Consider the following 16,271-nt stretch of genomic DNA (forward strand, 5'->3'; position numbering starts at 1 on the left):
TAGTTTCTCGATGGTACCCACCTTCCATGCTAGTATCAACCCGAACGCTCTCGGGGGCCGTTTCACCCCTCCTATGCGTCGATAGTTTTTTTGTGTTTTTTAGAAAACCACTCTCATTTGAATGGTTCCAGTCCAGCTCCACCCCCCTTGGGGGTAGAAATACAGTTGATATATCATCAGATCGGAAATTTGACGTAGATTCTTGTATATAACCTCATTTTTCGCTAAAATGCAATGCGGGCGAGAAAATTGCAAAAAAACTGGTTTTGGGGGACTTAGATCCACAATAGGGGAGAACGCTCACCAGGAACGAGCGGGGTCTCATCAGATTCGTGTTCAGCACATAAAAATGGACCAGTATACCAAAATTCAGCTTTCTACCTCACTGTTCCCAATGACCCCTTTTTTTGGTCTAATTTTCCTGGACGCCGAATCGTTGTAATTTTAAAAGTTTTTTGTTGTTTTTTAATTTTAAAATTACATAAAATAAAAGTTTTAAAATTTAAAATAAAAAATAGTAAAAATGAAAGAATAAATTTAAGTACTTATACCGGGTGTTCCGGGAGAGGTGTCAATCCCTTTGACTTGTAATACACCAACCCAAACCACGCAGATCGCAGATGTAAGTTGGTTTGCCGACCCTAAAAATTGAAGGGGCAAAATTAGAGGCCATTTATTGTCAATTCTTTGAGGTAGTGCAATTCCTCAACCATTATAGATAGCTTCAATCTGATTTCACCATGTTGTAGAACTCTTCAAGGAGTGTAAAAAAGGTATTTTCAATTTTTGCCTATCTTCAAAATTGAGGGAGCTGTGATCGCTTCAAATTTTCAATGTGCTCTAGCACCTTCAATTTTAGATCTAGTCAAAATGTAGTTATGTTCTTTTTTGAAGAACATTCAAAGTTCTACAACTCAAGTTATACCACTTGTTGGTCTATCTTCAAAATTGAAGGAGCTACGATCGCTTCAAATTTTAAATGTGCTCTAGCACCTTCAATTTTAGATCTAGTTAAAATGTAGTTATGTTCTTTTTTGAAGAACATTCTCAAAGTTCTACAACTTAAGTTATATCACTTGTTGGTCTACCTTCAAAATTGAAGGAGCTACGATCACTTAAAATTTTCGAAATGCTCTGGCGCCTTCAATTTTGAGTTTAGGCCAACAATTGATGCAACGTAAGTTGTAGAACATTCATTGTTCTTCAAAAAAGAACATAACTACATTTTGCCTACATCTAAAATTGAAGGCGCTAGAGCACATTGAAAATTTGAAGTGATCACAGCTCCTTCGATTTTGAAGATAGGCAAATATTTGAAATACCTTTTTTTATACTCCTTAAGGAGTTCTAGAACATGGCGAAATCAGATTGAAGCTATCTATAATAGTCGAGGAATTACAATACATGACACATTACCCACTACAGATACAGCCTGGAAGTACAATCTCGCAACGTCGCGCATCTAGTCCGGCTTTATCAATTGTTCTTATGTAGTTATCGATGCGTAACGTTGAAATTCGGATTTTTCTCGGAACTGAAGGGGTTTAGGAAAATTTTTGTCAGAACATAAATTGAAGAGGATGAAATTTCCTATCGATTGGTATATTTTTCTTCGAGTTTCGTTCAGAAATGGCGATTTTTTAAACATTTTTATGGACAGATTTTTCAAAATGCCAACTTTAAATTGAAATTACGCAAAATTTTCAGTGGACACATAGGTACTTTAATATACCAAAATGTTCAGAATTCCATCCCCTTTCAAATGGTTTTTTACCGAAAGCGCTAGCATTTACCGTTCAAAAGTTTCTAAAGCTCAAAGCTTTGAGCTTTCACAACTTTTGATCGAAAAGCGCTAGAGCTCTGGGGAAAAAACGAGGTTGTAGAGGAGAAAGAGTAGATCATTTTTCATGTTTCAAACACCTATGTGCTCGATCAAATTTTCGATTTATTAAAGTTCAAAGTTTCAAGGTTGAAATTTTTTTACATTTAAATTAAAATAAATCAAAATTTTGATCGAGCACATAGGTGTTTGAAGAATGAAAAATGATCTACTCTCTTTCCTCTATAAACTGGTTTTTAATTCAAATCTGTAGCATTAACCATTCAAAAGTTATTCAAGAAAAACTAAGAAATTTGGGCAATATCCCATAAGACAATGCAGCCGTATAGGACTACATCGTATGATTTTTGAGACGTTGCCGCTCTGCACTTCCAGGCTGTATCTGTAGTGGGTAATGCATGACACATAACTTCGCCCCTTCAATTTTTAGGGTCGACAAACCAACTTACATCTGTGTAGTTTGGGTTGGAGTATTATCAGTCGAAGGGGTTGACACCTGTCCCGGAAGGGCCGGAACACCCAGGAGTGAATTTAAAATACGTAATTGTTTTTAACGAAAACGAAAATCAAAAAATGAATACCTATAAAAATTGTGATTAGAAAATTAGAAAATTATTAATTATCAAAAACAGACCATCTTTGTTCTACCGTTCTATGTATTATCATATTTTTTTTTTTTTTTGAAAAAAAAGTTGTAGATGCAAACTACTTTTTGGAAGGATTGAAAGCTGTCTTTTGTCTCTCTAAATAAAAATCACTAAAAATTGGCAAGAATTATAATGTGCCTAATTTAATTTTCGTGTGGATATATACTGATAGCGTCTAATAATAATAATGATTAATTGGCATTATACGAGTAGATATGTTAACGACTATTAAACGTATCTAAAATACTTTTACTTTACCTATCTATGTATTAGTAAATCTGACAAAAGAGAAAGATGCATAAGTTAGGTACTTAAAACGTTGGAAGATTTTCCTTCAATTTTATATACTTACTCCGTACGAGTAATAAGTTTTTTAATAATCCGTCTCTCAAATATTATAAAAGTGCATTAGGAAGCCTATTCACTTTCATCGCTGTCTAATTTCATCATTTGTAATTTGCCTCTCGTAAACATCATTAATAATTCTAATCAAATCGAACGACAGATAATTTATTAATATCCGTTTCTTTAGTTTGGATTAATTACTTAATAACATCTCTATTTATTTACCTTTACTACCTATAGGTATTAATTATGATTTTTTTTTTTTGCAGAATCCCAAGATCCTTTTGAAAAAGCTGCGAATGCCCATTACGACGACATGAAAAGACGTACACTATGCAAATTACCTATACCGAAAATAGTCAGAGTGGACGACGTTTATCCAAATGTATTGAAAACATACCATCCATCTTGTACAATTCTCCACCAATGCTCCGAAGAAAGCGGCTGCTGTTCGTTAAAAAATAACAAATGTACTCCAAGCTCAACTCAAAATGTAACTTTGTATTTTATCGTTAGGGTGAGTTCATCGTGATAAAATGAAATTATTCGATTATGTAATGAAATTACGAGTACTTATTCTAATAAAAATGATATTTGTTTGATAGAATAAACCGTCCACTTCCAAAAGTTTGAAACAGACTTACGAAGGTTTATCGTTTATTAACCATACGGAATGTAGATGTACTGTAGCAGAACCTGATCGACGGACAAGAGCTGTATTATCCCTCGCTCAGCCGTCTCCTATTCAAATCGTTCCAAAAAGTCAACATTCGTCTTACTTGAAAAAGTAAGGTAAATTATTCTGAAGCGATACTAGAAACAATTCGTATTGCATTTAGCGCAATTCTAATTTTTTTTTTTTTAATCATGTTAAATTATAGCAGGTGTCCATCACCATGTCCGTCCTCATTTTCGCACAGATTCATGGCTGATGGTACTTGTATTTGCGAATGCAACGGTGATGAGAATTGTCAGAAGTATAGAAGAGGGGAATTGATGTTCAATTTACAAGATCATTTGTGAGTAATTACGATCATTTATCTATTATTTTGATATAGTCGTTTGTCGTTACATATGAGTAAGATATCAAAGAAGTAGGTTACGAGTGTTACGAGTATTAATACCGATTTATTATATTTTTCAGTTGCTTATTTACGAACCAGTGTATTTATCCGAGTTGTGCTTATGGTAATTACTTGGCCAAGCTTGGCAGATGCCCTAAACAATATGAGCAGCGTCCGTATTAAACTCTTTTATTACTTTACTAAGCCTACTTTTTGTACTTTTTTACGCTTCTATGTATTGTTTTTTCCTAAAACATTTTTCTTTTTCAATGTTGCATTTAAATAAAGATTCCACCGATGGGTTTTCCTTCTTTAATATCGACTAATTCAATCGAATCAAAATACGAAGATCTTTCACGCGAGAAATAATTTACATCGAATAAACTAATCTAAAAGTTTTATTTCCAATACGACAATACGAATGTAAAAAAATAAACAAAATATCAGATTACGTATAACAAAACACAGGGTCTAGAAATTACTAATAACTAATCTACATTCTACATTAATATTCAATATTTTTTTTATTATTTGTTGTGCAGTATATTTTCATACCTTGGCATTACAAATTGATGGTTTTGACGTTGGTAACTAACGGAAAAGCTTTATTTAACGTTTCAAAAACGATATTACGAGTACCTATACGAGGAATACGTAATGTTTCTTTGGAATTCTACAGATAGGGAATATTAATCAAGCTCGACTTGATTATCTCTAGGCAAGTAAGTTACGTTAGATTCAAAAAATGGCAGTTAAATATTTCCACGAATCACATTTTTAATAATATGGAATTATTCATCAATATTTTTGTGCAGCGATACTACCACAGGCACAGAGACGCCTAATTCTAATATTTTTCATATTTCACAACATTTCTAGGTAATTAACTTGAGAACAAGTCGGACAAGTTTTAGCAAAATACCTATAACGTAACTATAAATGGACTTGGATTCAGACATAAAAATTGTCGATATTTTAAAAATATAAAATAAATATAATAATATTTCAAGTAAAATAACTACAGCGTTATATCTACGTAGAGAAATGAGCATAAATTTCAATTATATTTGTCATAATTTCATGATTAAAAAAAAAAAAATAAGAAAACATTGTCACGGTCAAGGGTATCCTCCAGTAAGGTAGGTGAGGTATTTTGTCATCTTGGTCAATTTTTAAATAATTCGAAGGATAATTCAGTTTGAAAAATAAAATAATAATTAGACAGAAATTCTCATAAAAAGTTATTAGGCAAGAACTTGGTTTGAAGTATTGTTACACATCTCCTCTGATCAATTTCAAAATCAACGATTGTGAAATGTGAAAATTCAGCCCTCATGAAAAAGTACCCTTCGCGTAAACAGTCATTTATAAATAAATTTTGTCAAGATTCGTTTTTTTAAAAAACACACATTTACGAAGATAAAATGAAAGTTATAAATAATATTCTCAAGCGATATCATCCGATAAAAATGTAAAATAAAAGTATAAAAATAATAAGTGTTGATTAATAATATATACGTAGCATGTTTTTGAAAAACAGCAGCGTCAGATTACTTTCCTATTTGCTCTTCAAGCCATTCTTCAGTCAATTCGTCGAGATCACGTATTTCGTACGATCGTGTGAGATTCGCTTCCCTTTGAAGGGCTATTTTTGTACCAGCGTACATGATTTGCAGCTCCATATGACTATCTGCGAATTTATCACAACGATGATGAGTCAAAATGAGAAGCATAAAGGAAAATAAATCCGAGACTGGGCATACCTCTGGGAGTAAAATAAATGAAACACATTGGAAACGATATCCGACCATCCAAATGCTCCATTCTGTAGCAATAAATGATGTAACGTGGCTGATGACTAGGAATGATTTCTCTCAGTTCGTCCACACTGACGTCCTGAAACAAGATGAACGTTCATTGTACTGTAATTAAATAAGGAATGACGAAGAACTGAGGTAAAATTACTCACTTCTAGCTCCGTATCGACGCATATTCGTTGCTCTTCTCGGTTCACTTTTACTGTAAAAGTATACCAAGTGTTAAGATTACAAAAACCAATCAACAATGGTGAGTTTATGGGGTAAAACTAAATACTAATGGAATACTAACGTATTAGAGCAGCGTTTGTATTACTCTTGCGGAACCGGAATTTCTTCAGGGCTGCCTTCACATCGTCGTTTATATCGCAAACTTTAACATTTTGAGACTGTGGACAGAATTTGAATCGAGTGGTGAATATTTTTTCAAATTGAATGCTGAATCAATCGAAGTTTAGGAATGAATTAGCGAAATCTGTACTCACCATGATAATGCCACGAAGTCACTTTACGTAGAATAAAATTGCGATCGTCGTTTAAAGGAAAAAGTTCATTTCTTTTTGAAATGAAATGAAATGATCTAATTTTATTATCAGCAATTTTTTTTGTAAATAAATTTTTTCACTGTGGAGGGGGAAATAATAACATAAGCCTGCATAATCCACGTAGGCCAGGTCGTTGCTCACTTTTTGGCTTTTTCCTACAGCGATTTCAGGCAGTATTGATAAAATTTGAACAGCTTCCACATATGTTCCACATCGTATTGACGCGTTCGTTCATTGGTCGATACCGAATACGCTGTGGAAAATGTTCAACTGCCATTGGTCAACAAGACCAACCTTGTTGATTTTGTGTTTTCGAAACATGGCGTTGATTGATGAAATTAATTGAAGTTCATCAACGAAAGCTATTTCACGCTGAAATTCTCGAAAGATACTTGATTAAATTATTCGATTGATTTTTAAAATAATACAGAATACAACGAAGCATAATCTAGGATAAGGTATCTCTGAGAGAACTCCATCATGGCCGAGTATTTGGCTTCAATTTTCGGTACCGAGAAAGACAAGTAAGTTTCATCAGTTCACATCTTCGTTTTGATAGATATTTCGTAAAAGTACGTCTGTTATTTCGCCGCATTTATGATTATTTAATTCTTTACTCGTTTACAGAGTCAATTGTTCTTTTTACTTCAAAATTGGCGCTTGTCGGCACGGAGATCGATGCTCTCGAATCCATAACAAACCTACGTTCAGTCAGGTACGTGTAGATTGATTTTTAACGTTGAATTGGTTATTTCATTTAGATATTCATCATTTACTAATGTAACATTTCGCTGTTGTAACTTTCTAGACGGTCTTGCTGCAAAATTTGTACGTAAATCCTCAAAATTCTGCAAAATCAGCGGATGGATCTCATTGTAAGTTTCATGTTTCAATAGCTTGTTTATATTTTTTTGGGACTATGTCGTGTATTAATTGTTTTGCGTTGCGTTACCGCAGTGGTTTCTAATGTTTCGGACGAAGAAATGCAAGAGCATTATGATAATTTTTTTGAAGATGTGTTCGTAGAATGTGAAGACAAAGTGAGTTACTCCTTAATAACTAGTGCCTAGAATAATGATACATACATTTCATCACCATTCTCATATATTTATTTTTCACAGTATGGCGAAATAGAAGAAATGAATGTATGTGACAATCTTGGAGATCATTTGGTTGGAAATGTTTATATCAAGGTGAGTGATTTCAATCATTTGTATGATACGAATTTGACTATTTGACCGAATTTACTTACCTATCGTGTTTTGCAGTTTCGTCGCGAAGAAGATGCTGAGAAAGCGGTAACTGATTTGAATAATCGATGGTTCGGAGGTCGACCTGTGTACGCTGAATTGAGCCCTGTCACCGATTTCCGAGAAGCTTGTTGTCGTCAGTACGAAATGGGGTAATTGACTCGATTTAGTTGTCGATTTCGAGTGATACGTATCTTTAATTTTATTAATCGTGGAATTTATTTCTGCAGCGAATGCACCAGGAGTGGATTTTGCAACTTCATGCACCTGAAACCGATATCTCGTGATTTACGGCGTTATTTGTACAGTAGACGTAAGAAGAGCAGCAGACGGTAATTACATATTGATTTATAATCATCTCGTAATTTTTCTGATCGTGTTTATAAAATCAAATACGTTTTTTTTTTAGATCACGAAGCAAATCACCACGTGAACCACGTGAACGTAATAACAGAAGATCACGTTCGTCTTCCAGAAGCCGACATCGTAGATATTAAACCCATCGAGGCCGAAAATTTTACTGTTGTATCGATTTTATTTTTCTGGTCCAGTATACCACATTGCGACGAATACGAGGTGGGTATTCATCTACGAAGACATTAGTTTTCTTATTCAAAAGCTTCCCTATGTTTTGAACTTCACGATGAAGGAGATTAATAATTCACTTATCATAAAATTTATTTTAAATTTAGAACTATACGGATATGAATGAAATACGCATAAATCGCATTTTATTATTCATTTTCGTTGAGACTTGTAAATTGATATACAAAAAAAGTTTTATTTTTTTATTAATTAAACAAAATACTGGATTTTGAGTAATACTATGTACAAAAATTACAAAAAAAAAACTTCTTTAAAAACATATTTTGTTTCATATTTTTTATTAGTACATTCTTTATTAATTTTTTTTATGATTTTGATTTTTTTTTCTTTTTTCGTAAGGTAGATACATATTTTTCAAGTCAGTCAGTCTTGACATCTCATAAAACCGGTCGTGAAACGTGTCAAAATACTCGGAAACATTTCTCGGACGATTTCGGCTGCTTTGTTGATATCATAATCGTTCATTTCGTTGGTCACTGTCGGTGATTCCAAAGTAATCCCATTGACATCTCGTATTTATTCAACTAGTTATCCATCTTGCGACACTTGATTAGCTCTAGTATAAGTAAACACGATTCGTTCGACGTTCATTATTACGAAGATTGAGCGAGAATTACGCGAATGATTCTTTGATTTGATTATTTAGCAGGTTTCGTAGGTTTTTGAACCGTTATCGTGATTTTTTTCGATTTGAATACTAATACGTTGAAGCACGTGACGACTTTTTTACGCGGTTCGGGCTTATAGAGTACGTAAACGAGTACGAATCCGGTGACTAGAAACGTTATGGCAATTATTAAACATCCTACGCCAGTTCCGATTAATATACGTGGCGCCGTAATGAAAGCTAATTTCAACTGGTCCATCACATCTGGCGGAATTTCTCCCGTTTGTTCGAACCAAATTGTGGGGAAAAGAACTGTGGGCAGTTTTGAAGTGAGACTGAAAATTAAGATTGATTTATTAGGTAATTCGGATTTTTAGCTCGATCGAAAAAATTCGTGGATCTGAAGGTAGGCTTACTCGATTCTGGGCGATGGTTCCAGCATAATGTTAACCTGTATTCTACCTTTGCCTTGTAACACGATACTAGCATCCTGTAATGATTTGTTGGTGTTAGGAGATTGAAACGAATTCGTCGAAGAGTGAAAATAACCTACTTACTTTTTGTAAGACCAACCACAACTCGTGTTTTTCTTTATCTGGCTTCATACCGGAAACACCCAGTCTGTATTCTTCGTTAGCCTCGTAGAAATGTGGAAAAGATATAAACACCGGAGCTTTCACGATACTGGTTATGTTTCGTAGTCCTGTCAGCAAGTCGGTGTCGATATAAGTTCCCGGTGCCCTTGCTACCGATGGACCCATTGTTTCCTTAGTTCCAACGAATTTAACTCCTTCGATACCTTCGACCACAGTAGGTCCCGAATTCATGAGATCAAATGAACTGGAAAACACAAAATTTTACGAATGTATAATGCTTGATTTTAGCTGTTTAGGGTTCTAGTAGGTGGTATGGATTCACACCTGCACATATCTGGAATGAAGAGAAGAACTCGTTCACTTTGTGCACCTTTCATTGGCCATAGATCACCTACTGATCCGTGTATTTTTTGGTTATCTCTGCAGACGTCTTTGTTGTCCCACGAGTGAATGTCTCCCAGCTGATTAGCATCGTCTTCGCCGGTGTGCACGTTGAAACGATGAGTTTCGGTCAGATTTTTCTAAGAGAGATGAATTTATTTCATTATTTGTTCGAGATCGAGTACAGATCGACTGGAAAGGGTTCTCTTTGCATTACCTACCTGATACCACCAACCAAATCTGTCCTTGATATTGTCTAATTTATGTAATTTATCGACGAGTTGTGCGTAAAGTGATGTGGTGTCTTTAGCTGGTTCTTGTTTGGTCTGTAATTAATCGACGGTTTCAAAATTCGAGTTAGGTTTTCGAACTACGAGAAAATTCTCAATACTTACGAAGCCTAAAATAGTCTTCAACTGTTGGGAAAAAATGAAATTGAAAAATTGATTAATATCATTTGTGTATTCGAGCTGCTAGTACGAGATAGCCTGTTTAATTTTTAATACACTTACATCAGTCCACGAATCCTTCCAATTACCAAGCGTCTTGAGTACTTCGGGATTGACGACGTTGCCAACTTGTTTTAATACTGGTAAAATACCGTCGTCGTAGCCCAGAAAAAGCTGATTTTCAACCGATTCGGTTACAACCAAAGGTATTTTTCGCATGTTCATGGCATTATTAATAACGTCTACTACCATGCGGGATGACATGTGCTTCAATTGATACGCTAGTGCCTGAAAGTAAAGGGAAAAAATTAATTTCTCCGTCTGGTAATTTTTTCGTATTGCTGACTCGTCATTGCTTACCACAGCAACTACATTGATCGAAGTAATTTGATCCGTAAGAGATCCGTTCGACTTCTCAGGCATAAAATCCCACCTTCTTCTTTGCAAATACGAAACCGTAAAATTATCATTAAATACTACATCTTCTTTGAATACTCGAGCTCTGAAATATTAAAACGTATTTTTTTATCGACGAATTTCTCTATTTTGCAATCTCCTTTTTCTCTTTTTTCCTTCTACGTACCGGAATACGTAAGGTCCACATTCGGTAAACCGAGGAATCTCACTACCCGCCAACGTTTCGTCTGGATTAGTCCAATTGAACATGTAAACTTTCAAATATTGCGGCACTTTTTGAGATAACCATAATTTAGTGGTCTGAGAATCATTTGATAATTGTAGTTTCTATAAAAAAAAAAAAAATACAAATGCAACCTTTCGTTATCTAATTTCATTGCAGATAAAAACCTCTACGCATATTTTATATAAAATAATTATAATTCGTGAGTAATAAACATCGAGAGAAGAAAAACGACGAACGGATTTCGTTCGAGAGTAAAAATACCGGAACCGTTACCATGTACCATATGGTTTTTTTTCGATGGATTTTGAAAATTCACCAACCGTGAACTTCTTTGATAAGAATTTTAGAAAATGTGATAAAAAAATTTTATCAATAATTACGTCGGAATAATTTTAGTCTTTAAGTCTTGATTTGATAGAAAAAATGCGTTTTTTTTCCTTCACTTGGTCAAATTAATCTTGCAGAACTTTGAACGAATTACGAGTAAGAATGAAAGCTTCGAAGTGTGAAAAACGTGTAAAAGAATTTTGAGTGTTTTTGTTTTCGAATAAATTAATGAAACATTTTATGATTAGATTTTGAAGTTGGTTTGTAGTTCGTGTGACGTTTTTAATGATCAGAAAAAATATAGAATGAGTGTGAATTTTATAAGACTGATGTAGAATTAAAATGAGTAAGAGTAAATTGAAACTCACTTTGGAAATTTCTTGAATGAAAACATCTCGCCAAAATATGCAAATTATTATTCCAAATATTAAAAGAAAGATTCCTAATACGAACACGACGAGTAAAAAATAAGGATTCGTTCGTCGAACGAATTTCAAAAATCGGCCATCTTTTTCATTTATCCTGAAAACAAAGAAAAATAGATAAATATGTATTTTTTTTTATGGCTTGGAAATTTATTATTATTGCATAATCGTTGATTAAAGTACATAATAAAAATTGTCACGAATGTAGAAAAAAAATTGCTTTTTAAATTTTAAAATACTTCATTTCGATATTTTCGATCATTTCCCTAATTTTTTCCCTGTAGCAATTTTGTAAATATTCAAACAATTTTTTTGAATATAATTCATGTAACTTTTTTAAAGTTTACCTCTTTCAAGATGTTTTTTTTTTTTTTACTAATTTTTGTGTAATTTTTCAGGCTCCCAGTCAACATAAGGGCAGCCAGGGCATCATCTTGATCGAATTCGCGAATTTTATTCTTATCTTCCCTTCTGCAAATTTATTTTTAAATCACACAAAGATTGTAATTTATTCATAATAAAAATTCCCAAAATTGGGATTTACATTTTAAATCGAGGTTTTTTCATTTTAAGACAGTTTTCATATTTTTCAGCCAAATGGAAGAAAAGAACAAAGTTGAAGATAATTTTTCAGGCTACTTATGTTGATTTTTTTTTTTTTTAGTTAGGAATTCAAAGATTCTCTTCTGCGTATAAAATTGAGTTAAAATTGCTCGAAGTTGCCCAATAAGGTGAATCAAATCAATTAATCATAGCGTTGTTTTTTTCATTGCATAAATGTAATGTGAAAATTGTTTCTTCAATAATCTTAAAATCACGTACAGAGATTCTAAAAATAATTTTTAATGTTACATTACTAGAAACGAGTAATCTCAAATGTCTTGAGAATTTTTCGGATCGGATAAAGCTGGATCAAAATAGCATAAAGAATACCCAATCAGTCGAAATTTTACAAGATGGAGGTAATTTTTTAGGGAAATGGGGGATTTTATAAATCAAATTTGGTCCAAAAAAGCAAAAAATCTGAATTTTAGCCCAATTTGGATAGAAAGATGAAATTTAGTGTGTACATAGCCCAAATCGATTGGAAATTCTTACGAGAAGTGTCATTTTTTTGCCAAAAATTTCCCAAAAATATGTACCTACAGCTTTTTACTATTTGCAAAGTCTGGCTTTTGTTAAGATTTTACAAAAATGCTCGCTTTTGTAGCAAAATTGTTTTTAAAAATCTCTCTGTTTATTCCAACAATTTCCATAAAAGCTCGTTTTTTACCAATACATATTTTCAAAAAGACATCAATTTTTCTACAAAAATGCAAAAAGTGTCGTTTTCTTGCCAATAATTGCCAAAAAGTCATGTGTTTTGCTAAAACTCGTCAAAGCCTTGCTTTTTGCAAAAAATTGACAAAAATTCTTGCTTTTTAGCGAAATTTTTATGAAATCCAATTTTTTTCCCAAGTCCTGCATTTTTGCCAAAAATTGGCAGAAATTACCAAAAAGCCTACTTTTTTTTACTAGAAGAACGTTTTTCCTTAAATTCCTTGAACAGAAGATTGTTTTGAGAAATTCAGACCAAAAATTGAAAAAAATTTACAGGCTTCAATTTTTCATTTTTTGAATGTTTTTTTTTTCAAATTTTGAGGTGCCATTTTTACTCGAACAGAAGATTGTTTTGAGAAATTCTGACCAAAAATTGAAAAAAATTTACAGACTTCCATTTTTTATTTTTTGAATGTTTTTTTTTTCAAATTTTGAGATGCCATTTTTACTTAAACAGAAGATTGTTTTGAGAAATTCTAACCAAAAATTGAAAAAAATTTACAGACTTTCAATTTTCCATTTCTTGAATGTTTTTTTTTTTCAAATTTTGAGGTGCCATTTTTACTCAAACAGAAGATTGTTTTAAGAAATTCTGTCCAAAAATTGAAAAAAAATTTACAGTTTTCCATTTTTAATTTTTTTAAATTTTGAGGTGCTCTATACAAAGAGGACCAACATTGTTGGAGGGAGGGGGTGAGGTGAACTTTTTCTTAAAATGAGGTTATTTGATACTGAAATTTCCATTTTTCTTGATTTTTTTCAACCTTAAAACTGCTCGGAGTACCAGCAGAGCATTTTTCTTGGAAACGATATTATTAATTAGAAGAATTTTGATGCAGAAATGAGAAATTTTTGGATTAAAAATCAACGACTGGGATTTTCCTTTGGATTAAAAATCAACGACTTTTGGAGGGAGGGAGCAAAAAAGTTCAAAAAAATGTTCGCAATTGTAAATAAAAGCCACTCTAATTATCAATAATATATAATTGAATGAAATAGGAAGCGAATTGGAAATGAAACTGGTCAAACAGAAGTTAAAAAATGAACATTTTGTTTGATCGATGCAATTTGACGTATGAAAATTCGTAAACAAATTTGTCCAAATGTCTTTCGAGTTGTCCTAGATTAGTATATATTTACATACAAATTGATCTAGATGTACGATTCGATCGATTAGAAAAACAAATAAGTACCTAAATCACGATACTCTCGATACCACTCACTGTTAATATAGATTCTAAATCTAGCCAAGTGAAGTAATAGGTATAGGTAATATGGAAAGGAATAGTATTTCTGTGTATCTAATCAGCTTAATAACGTTTCCTTTTAAATTGATAAAGAAAATTATTCTATATTTTCATTATTTCTGTCGTAGGTACGTTTTAGTATAATGTTGCCTTCGATGAAGCTCGTGTACGATATACGATAACAATTAAATAGATAGAATGAAGAAAAAAATATCTAAGTATGTAGGTAGAGCTTTAGCTATTATTGACGTTAATTCGATACCTTGTACCTATCATAAAAAATTATTATGGTTCAGGATTAATAATGTATAGATATTTGTTTCAGATTGATACCTTGGTACACGAAGCAAACGGAATAATAATATTTTCAACTAGACACGCTGCCTCATTTGATAAAATTTAAAAAACAAAATTCAATTTAATTTAGTTTAACTTACCTCATGTACCAAGGTATAGAGCTGAACAGAAGTATTAAAACTTGAACCTATAATATCTCTATTCGTAAGTTTTCAAAAAAAAAAAGAAAAAAAAGTCCAAAAAACGTCGATAATTATACAAAAATAATAAACTAGGTGATCGAAGAATTTACCTATTCGCGCAGGCTTCTTCTTTACCGGTCGTAGTGGACACCATGGCAACGCGAACAGATCTCTACATATTCAGATCAACTATCAACAAACGAATAATGAATGGTTTAACTAGTACGCTAAGATTGATAAATTATAAAATTAATATCGAGATCCAAAGTCCATCGTTTGATTATACCTATCGATTCAAAACACTCATTAACTCGGCTCTATGGAACTAACTTCATGAATAGATCATCGGCGAATCTCCATCTCTCTCTTCGTAATACTCATACAGTCGACTAAATTTTCATTTCATTCGCCCCCTGTTGATTGCTACAGGTGAATCAGATTTGTCACAATAGTCACAACTTTCGCTGTTCGACAATATTATCTCAATTGTGTGATATGAAAAAAATTCTTCCTCCTCTTTTTTTCACGAATTTTTTTATTGCAAATAGTTCGTTTGTGATAAAAAAAAAAAAATGGTTTTCGCGTGCCCTTGAAAATAAACGGTAAAAAAAATAAAAGGTCATAAGCTAGAACGGTCTGTGAAAAATTACGATTAGTTATCAGCGTACCTAGACCTAAGAAGCGAACAGAAACAAAAGTGTAGATAATTGAGGTGAAAAAAATCGAGTCGAATATAGAAATAGCAGATAACCGGTGTTCAATATGAGTATTCTTAGCATCGGGAACTGGAAATAGCTTCGTAATCACCCTCTATGTGTTTTCCAATTAAAAAAACAATCACGTGAAAATTCATCGATCACTCCCCGATGAGGCTTAGTCTTACTCGTCTTTCTTGTAAACTGTACCGACCTTGGATGATGGAAATACGCCTAGAGCTATCTGTAAATTACTCTGTATGTCGATTTATCTCCTATCCGCGAGCTAAAAACGTTCTGGCGACCGAATCGAAATAATTTTCATTGCGGGAAAACTCGTATTTCAAGTCTCGCTGTATGCCTGTGAAATTTTCCTATCGTCTGATGAGGTGCATTGGCAATGACCATTCGGCATTCGTACGTTAATCTTCTAACCTCGTACGTACCTACCTATACTCGTGATGCAGCTCTAGAGTCGGAACCTATCGAATAATAATATTGATAAGCTTATTATACTCGTATTTTTATAATCGAAGCTTTTTTTCTTCTCTCTATCGAATTCCGAGAACTTGAAACTAAGTTAATGAAGCGTGAAAAAAAACTAATTGCGTAAATTCGCGCGATAATTTCATAGACCCGACGTCACGTCGTGTTATTGTGTAACGAAATCCGAAATTTGGAGATCGTGTGAAGAAAAAGAGAGAAAGAGAGAGATAATCGAAGTATATTTCTGTTTTTTTTTTTTTTTTTTTGTATTCGTACTTGAAAAAAATTATATGTTGGTTTCATTTCAGCGTTAAATGTATTCGAAAATTGGAATTGAGCGATTGAGGTAAATGAATGATCTGTTTGTTGTGTTTCATTTCAATGTTTATTGTTGAAGTACCTACTCGAAATCATGGTTTGAAAATATTGACGAGTTCTCTTTGTGTGTGTGTTGCTAAAGTATGAGGAAAAGATAAACGGAAAAATACGTAGATGAAATGAA

The 16,271-nt window shown here is 33.0% G+C and overlaps 4 protein-coding genes across 10 annotated transcripts in view; 2 read left to right on the forward strand and 2 right to left on the reverse strand.

Moving 5' to 3' along the window:
- The window catches only part of LOC135837995 (uncharacterized), an 84,071-nt gene extending 79,859 nt beyond the window's left edge, over positions 1 to 4,212 (forward strand). Inside the window, exons 3-6 of one of the 4 annotated variants that reach the window (XM_065353467.1) lie at positions 3,102 to 3,349; positions 3,438 to 3,619; positions 3,714 to 3,851; positions 3,977 to 4,212. In XM_065353467.1, coding sequence (XP_065209539.1) covers positions 3,102 to 3,349; positions 3,438 to 3,619; positions 3,714 to 3,851; positions 3,977 to 4,079 — 671 coding nt within the window. In that variant the 3' untranslated portion in view covers positions 4,080 to 4,212. Of the gene's footprint in view, positions 1 to 3,101; positions 3,350 to 3,437; positions 3,625 to 3,713; positions 3,852 to 3,976 lie in introns of those variants that run through there. The other 3 variants (XM_065353468.1, XM_065353469.1, XM_065353470.1) reach the window with 3 other exon arrangements.
- A 64-nt stretch (positions 4,213 to 4,276) lies between these two features.
- GMF (Glia maturation factor) lies at positions 4,277 to 6,356 on the reverse strand. The gene is made up of 5 exons (XM_065353473.1): positions 6,199 to 6,356; positions 6,006 to 6,102; positions 5,866 to 5,915; positions 5,660 to 5,792; positions 4,277 to 5,586 (listed from the first exon to the last, which is right to left on the reverse strand). Exons 1-5 carry the CDS (start codon positions 6,199 to 6,201, stop codon positions 5,447 to 5,449), a joined length of 423 nt encoding a protein of 140 aa, XP_065209545.1. The 5' UTR covers positions 6,202 to 6,356; the 3' UTR covers positions 4,277 to 5,446.
- Positions 6,357 to 6,572: 216 nt separating this feature from the next.
- Positions 6,573 to 12,094, forward strand: U2af38 (U2 small nuclear riboprotein auxiliary factor 38). Of its 3 annotated transcripts, none has more exons than XR_010557285.1 (9): positions 6,573 to 6,782; positions 6,886 to 6,973; positions 7,067 to 7,133; positions 7,216 to 7,298; positions 7,380 to 7,451; positions 7,527 to 7,660; positions 7,739 to 7,840; positions 7,918 to 8,084; positions 11,941 to 12,094. XR_010557285.1 is itself a non-coding variant. In XM_065353471.1 (8 exons), the coding sequence occupies exons 1-8, from the start codon at positions 6,739 to 6,741 to the stop codon at positions 8,003 to 8,005; spliced, it is 678 nt and encodes a 225-aa protein (XP_065209543.1). In that variant the 5' UTR covers positions 6,573 to 6,738; the 3' UTR covers positions 8,006 to 9,018. The 3 variants fall into 3 exon arrangements, 1 of the variants encoding a protein (XP_065209543.1); XR_010557286.1 differs by lacking the exon at positions 11,941 to 12,094 and adding an exon at positions 8,458 to 9,018; XM_065353471.1 differs by lacking the exon at positions 11,941 to 12,094 and having other exon boundaries at positions 7,918 to 9,018.
- LOC135837989 (protein croquemort-like) lies at positions 8,283 to 15,001 on the reverse strand. Of its 2 annotated transcripts, XM_065353457.1 has the most exons (12): positions 14,875 to 15,001; positions 14,699 to 14,777; positions 11,486 to 11,639; positions 10,731 to 10,891; positions 10,508 to 10,649; positions 10,211 to 10,435; positions 10,094 to 10,114; positions 9,920 to 10,024; positions 9,642 to 9,838; positions 9,279 to 9,561; positions 9,138 to 9,211; positions 8,283 to 9,056 (listed from the first exon to the last, which is right to left on the reverse strand). In XM_065353457.1, the coding sequence occupies exons 2-12, from the start codon at positions 14,740 to 14,742 to the stop codon at positions 8,753 to 8,755; spliced, it is 1,710 nt and encodes a 569-aa protein (XP_065209529.1). In that variant the 5' UTR covers positions 14,743 to 14,777; positions 14,875 to 15,001; the 3' UTR covers positions 8,283 to 8,752. The 2 variants fall into 2 exon arrangements, with proteins under 2 accessions (XP_065209529.1, XP_065209530.1); XM_065353458.1 differs by lacking the exons at positions 11,486 to 11,639; positions 14,875 to 15,001 and having other exon boundaries at positions 14,699 to 14,783.
- Positions 15,002 to 16,271: the final 1,270 nt, after the last annotated feature.

Source organism: Planococcus citri, chromosome 2 (assembly GCF_950023065.1).
Source record: "Planococcus citri chromosome 2, ihPlaCitr1.1, whole genome shotgun sequence".
Classification (NCBI taxonomy): Eukaryota; Metazoa; Arthropoda; class Insecta; order Hemiptera; family Pseudococcidae; genus Planococcus; species Planococcus citri.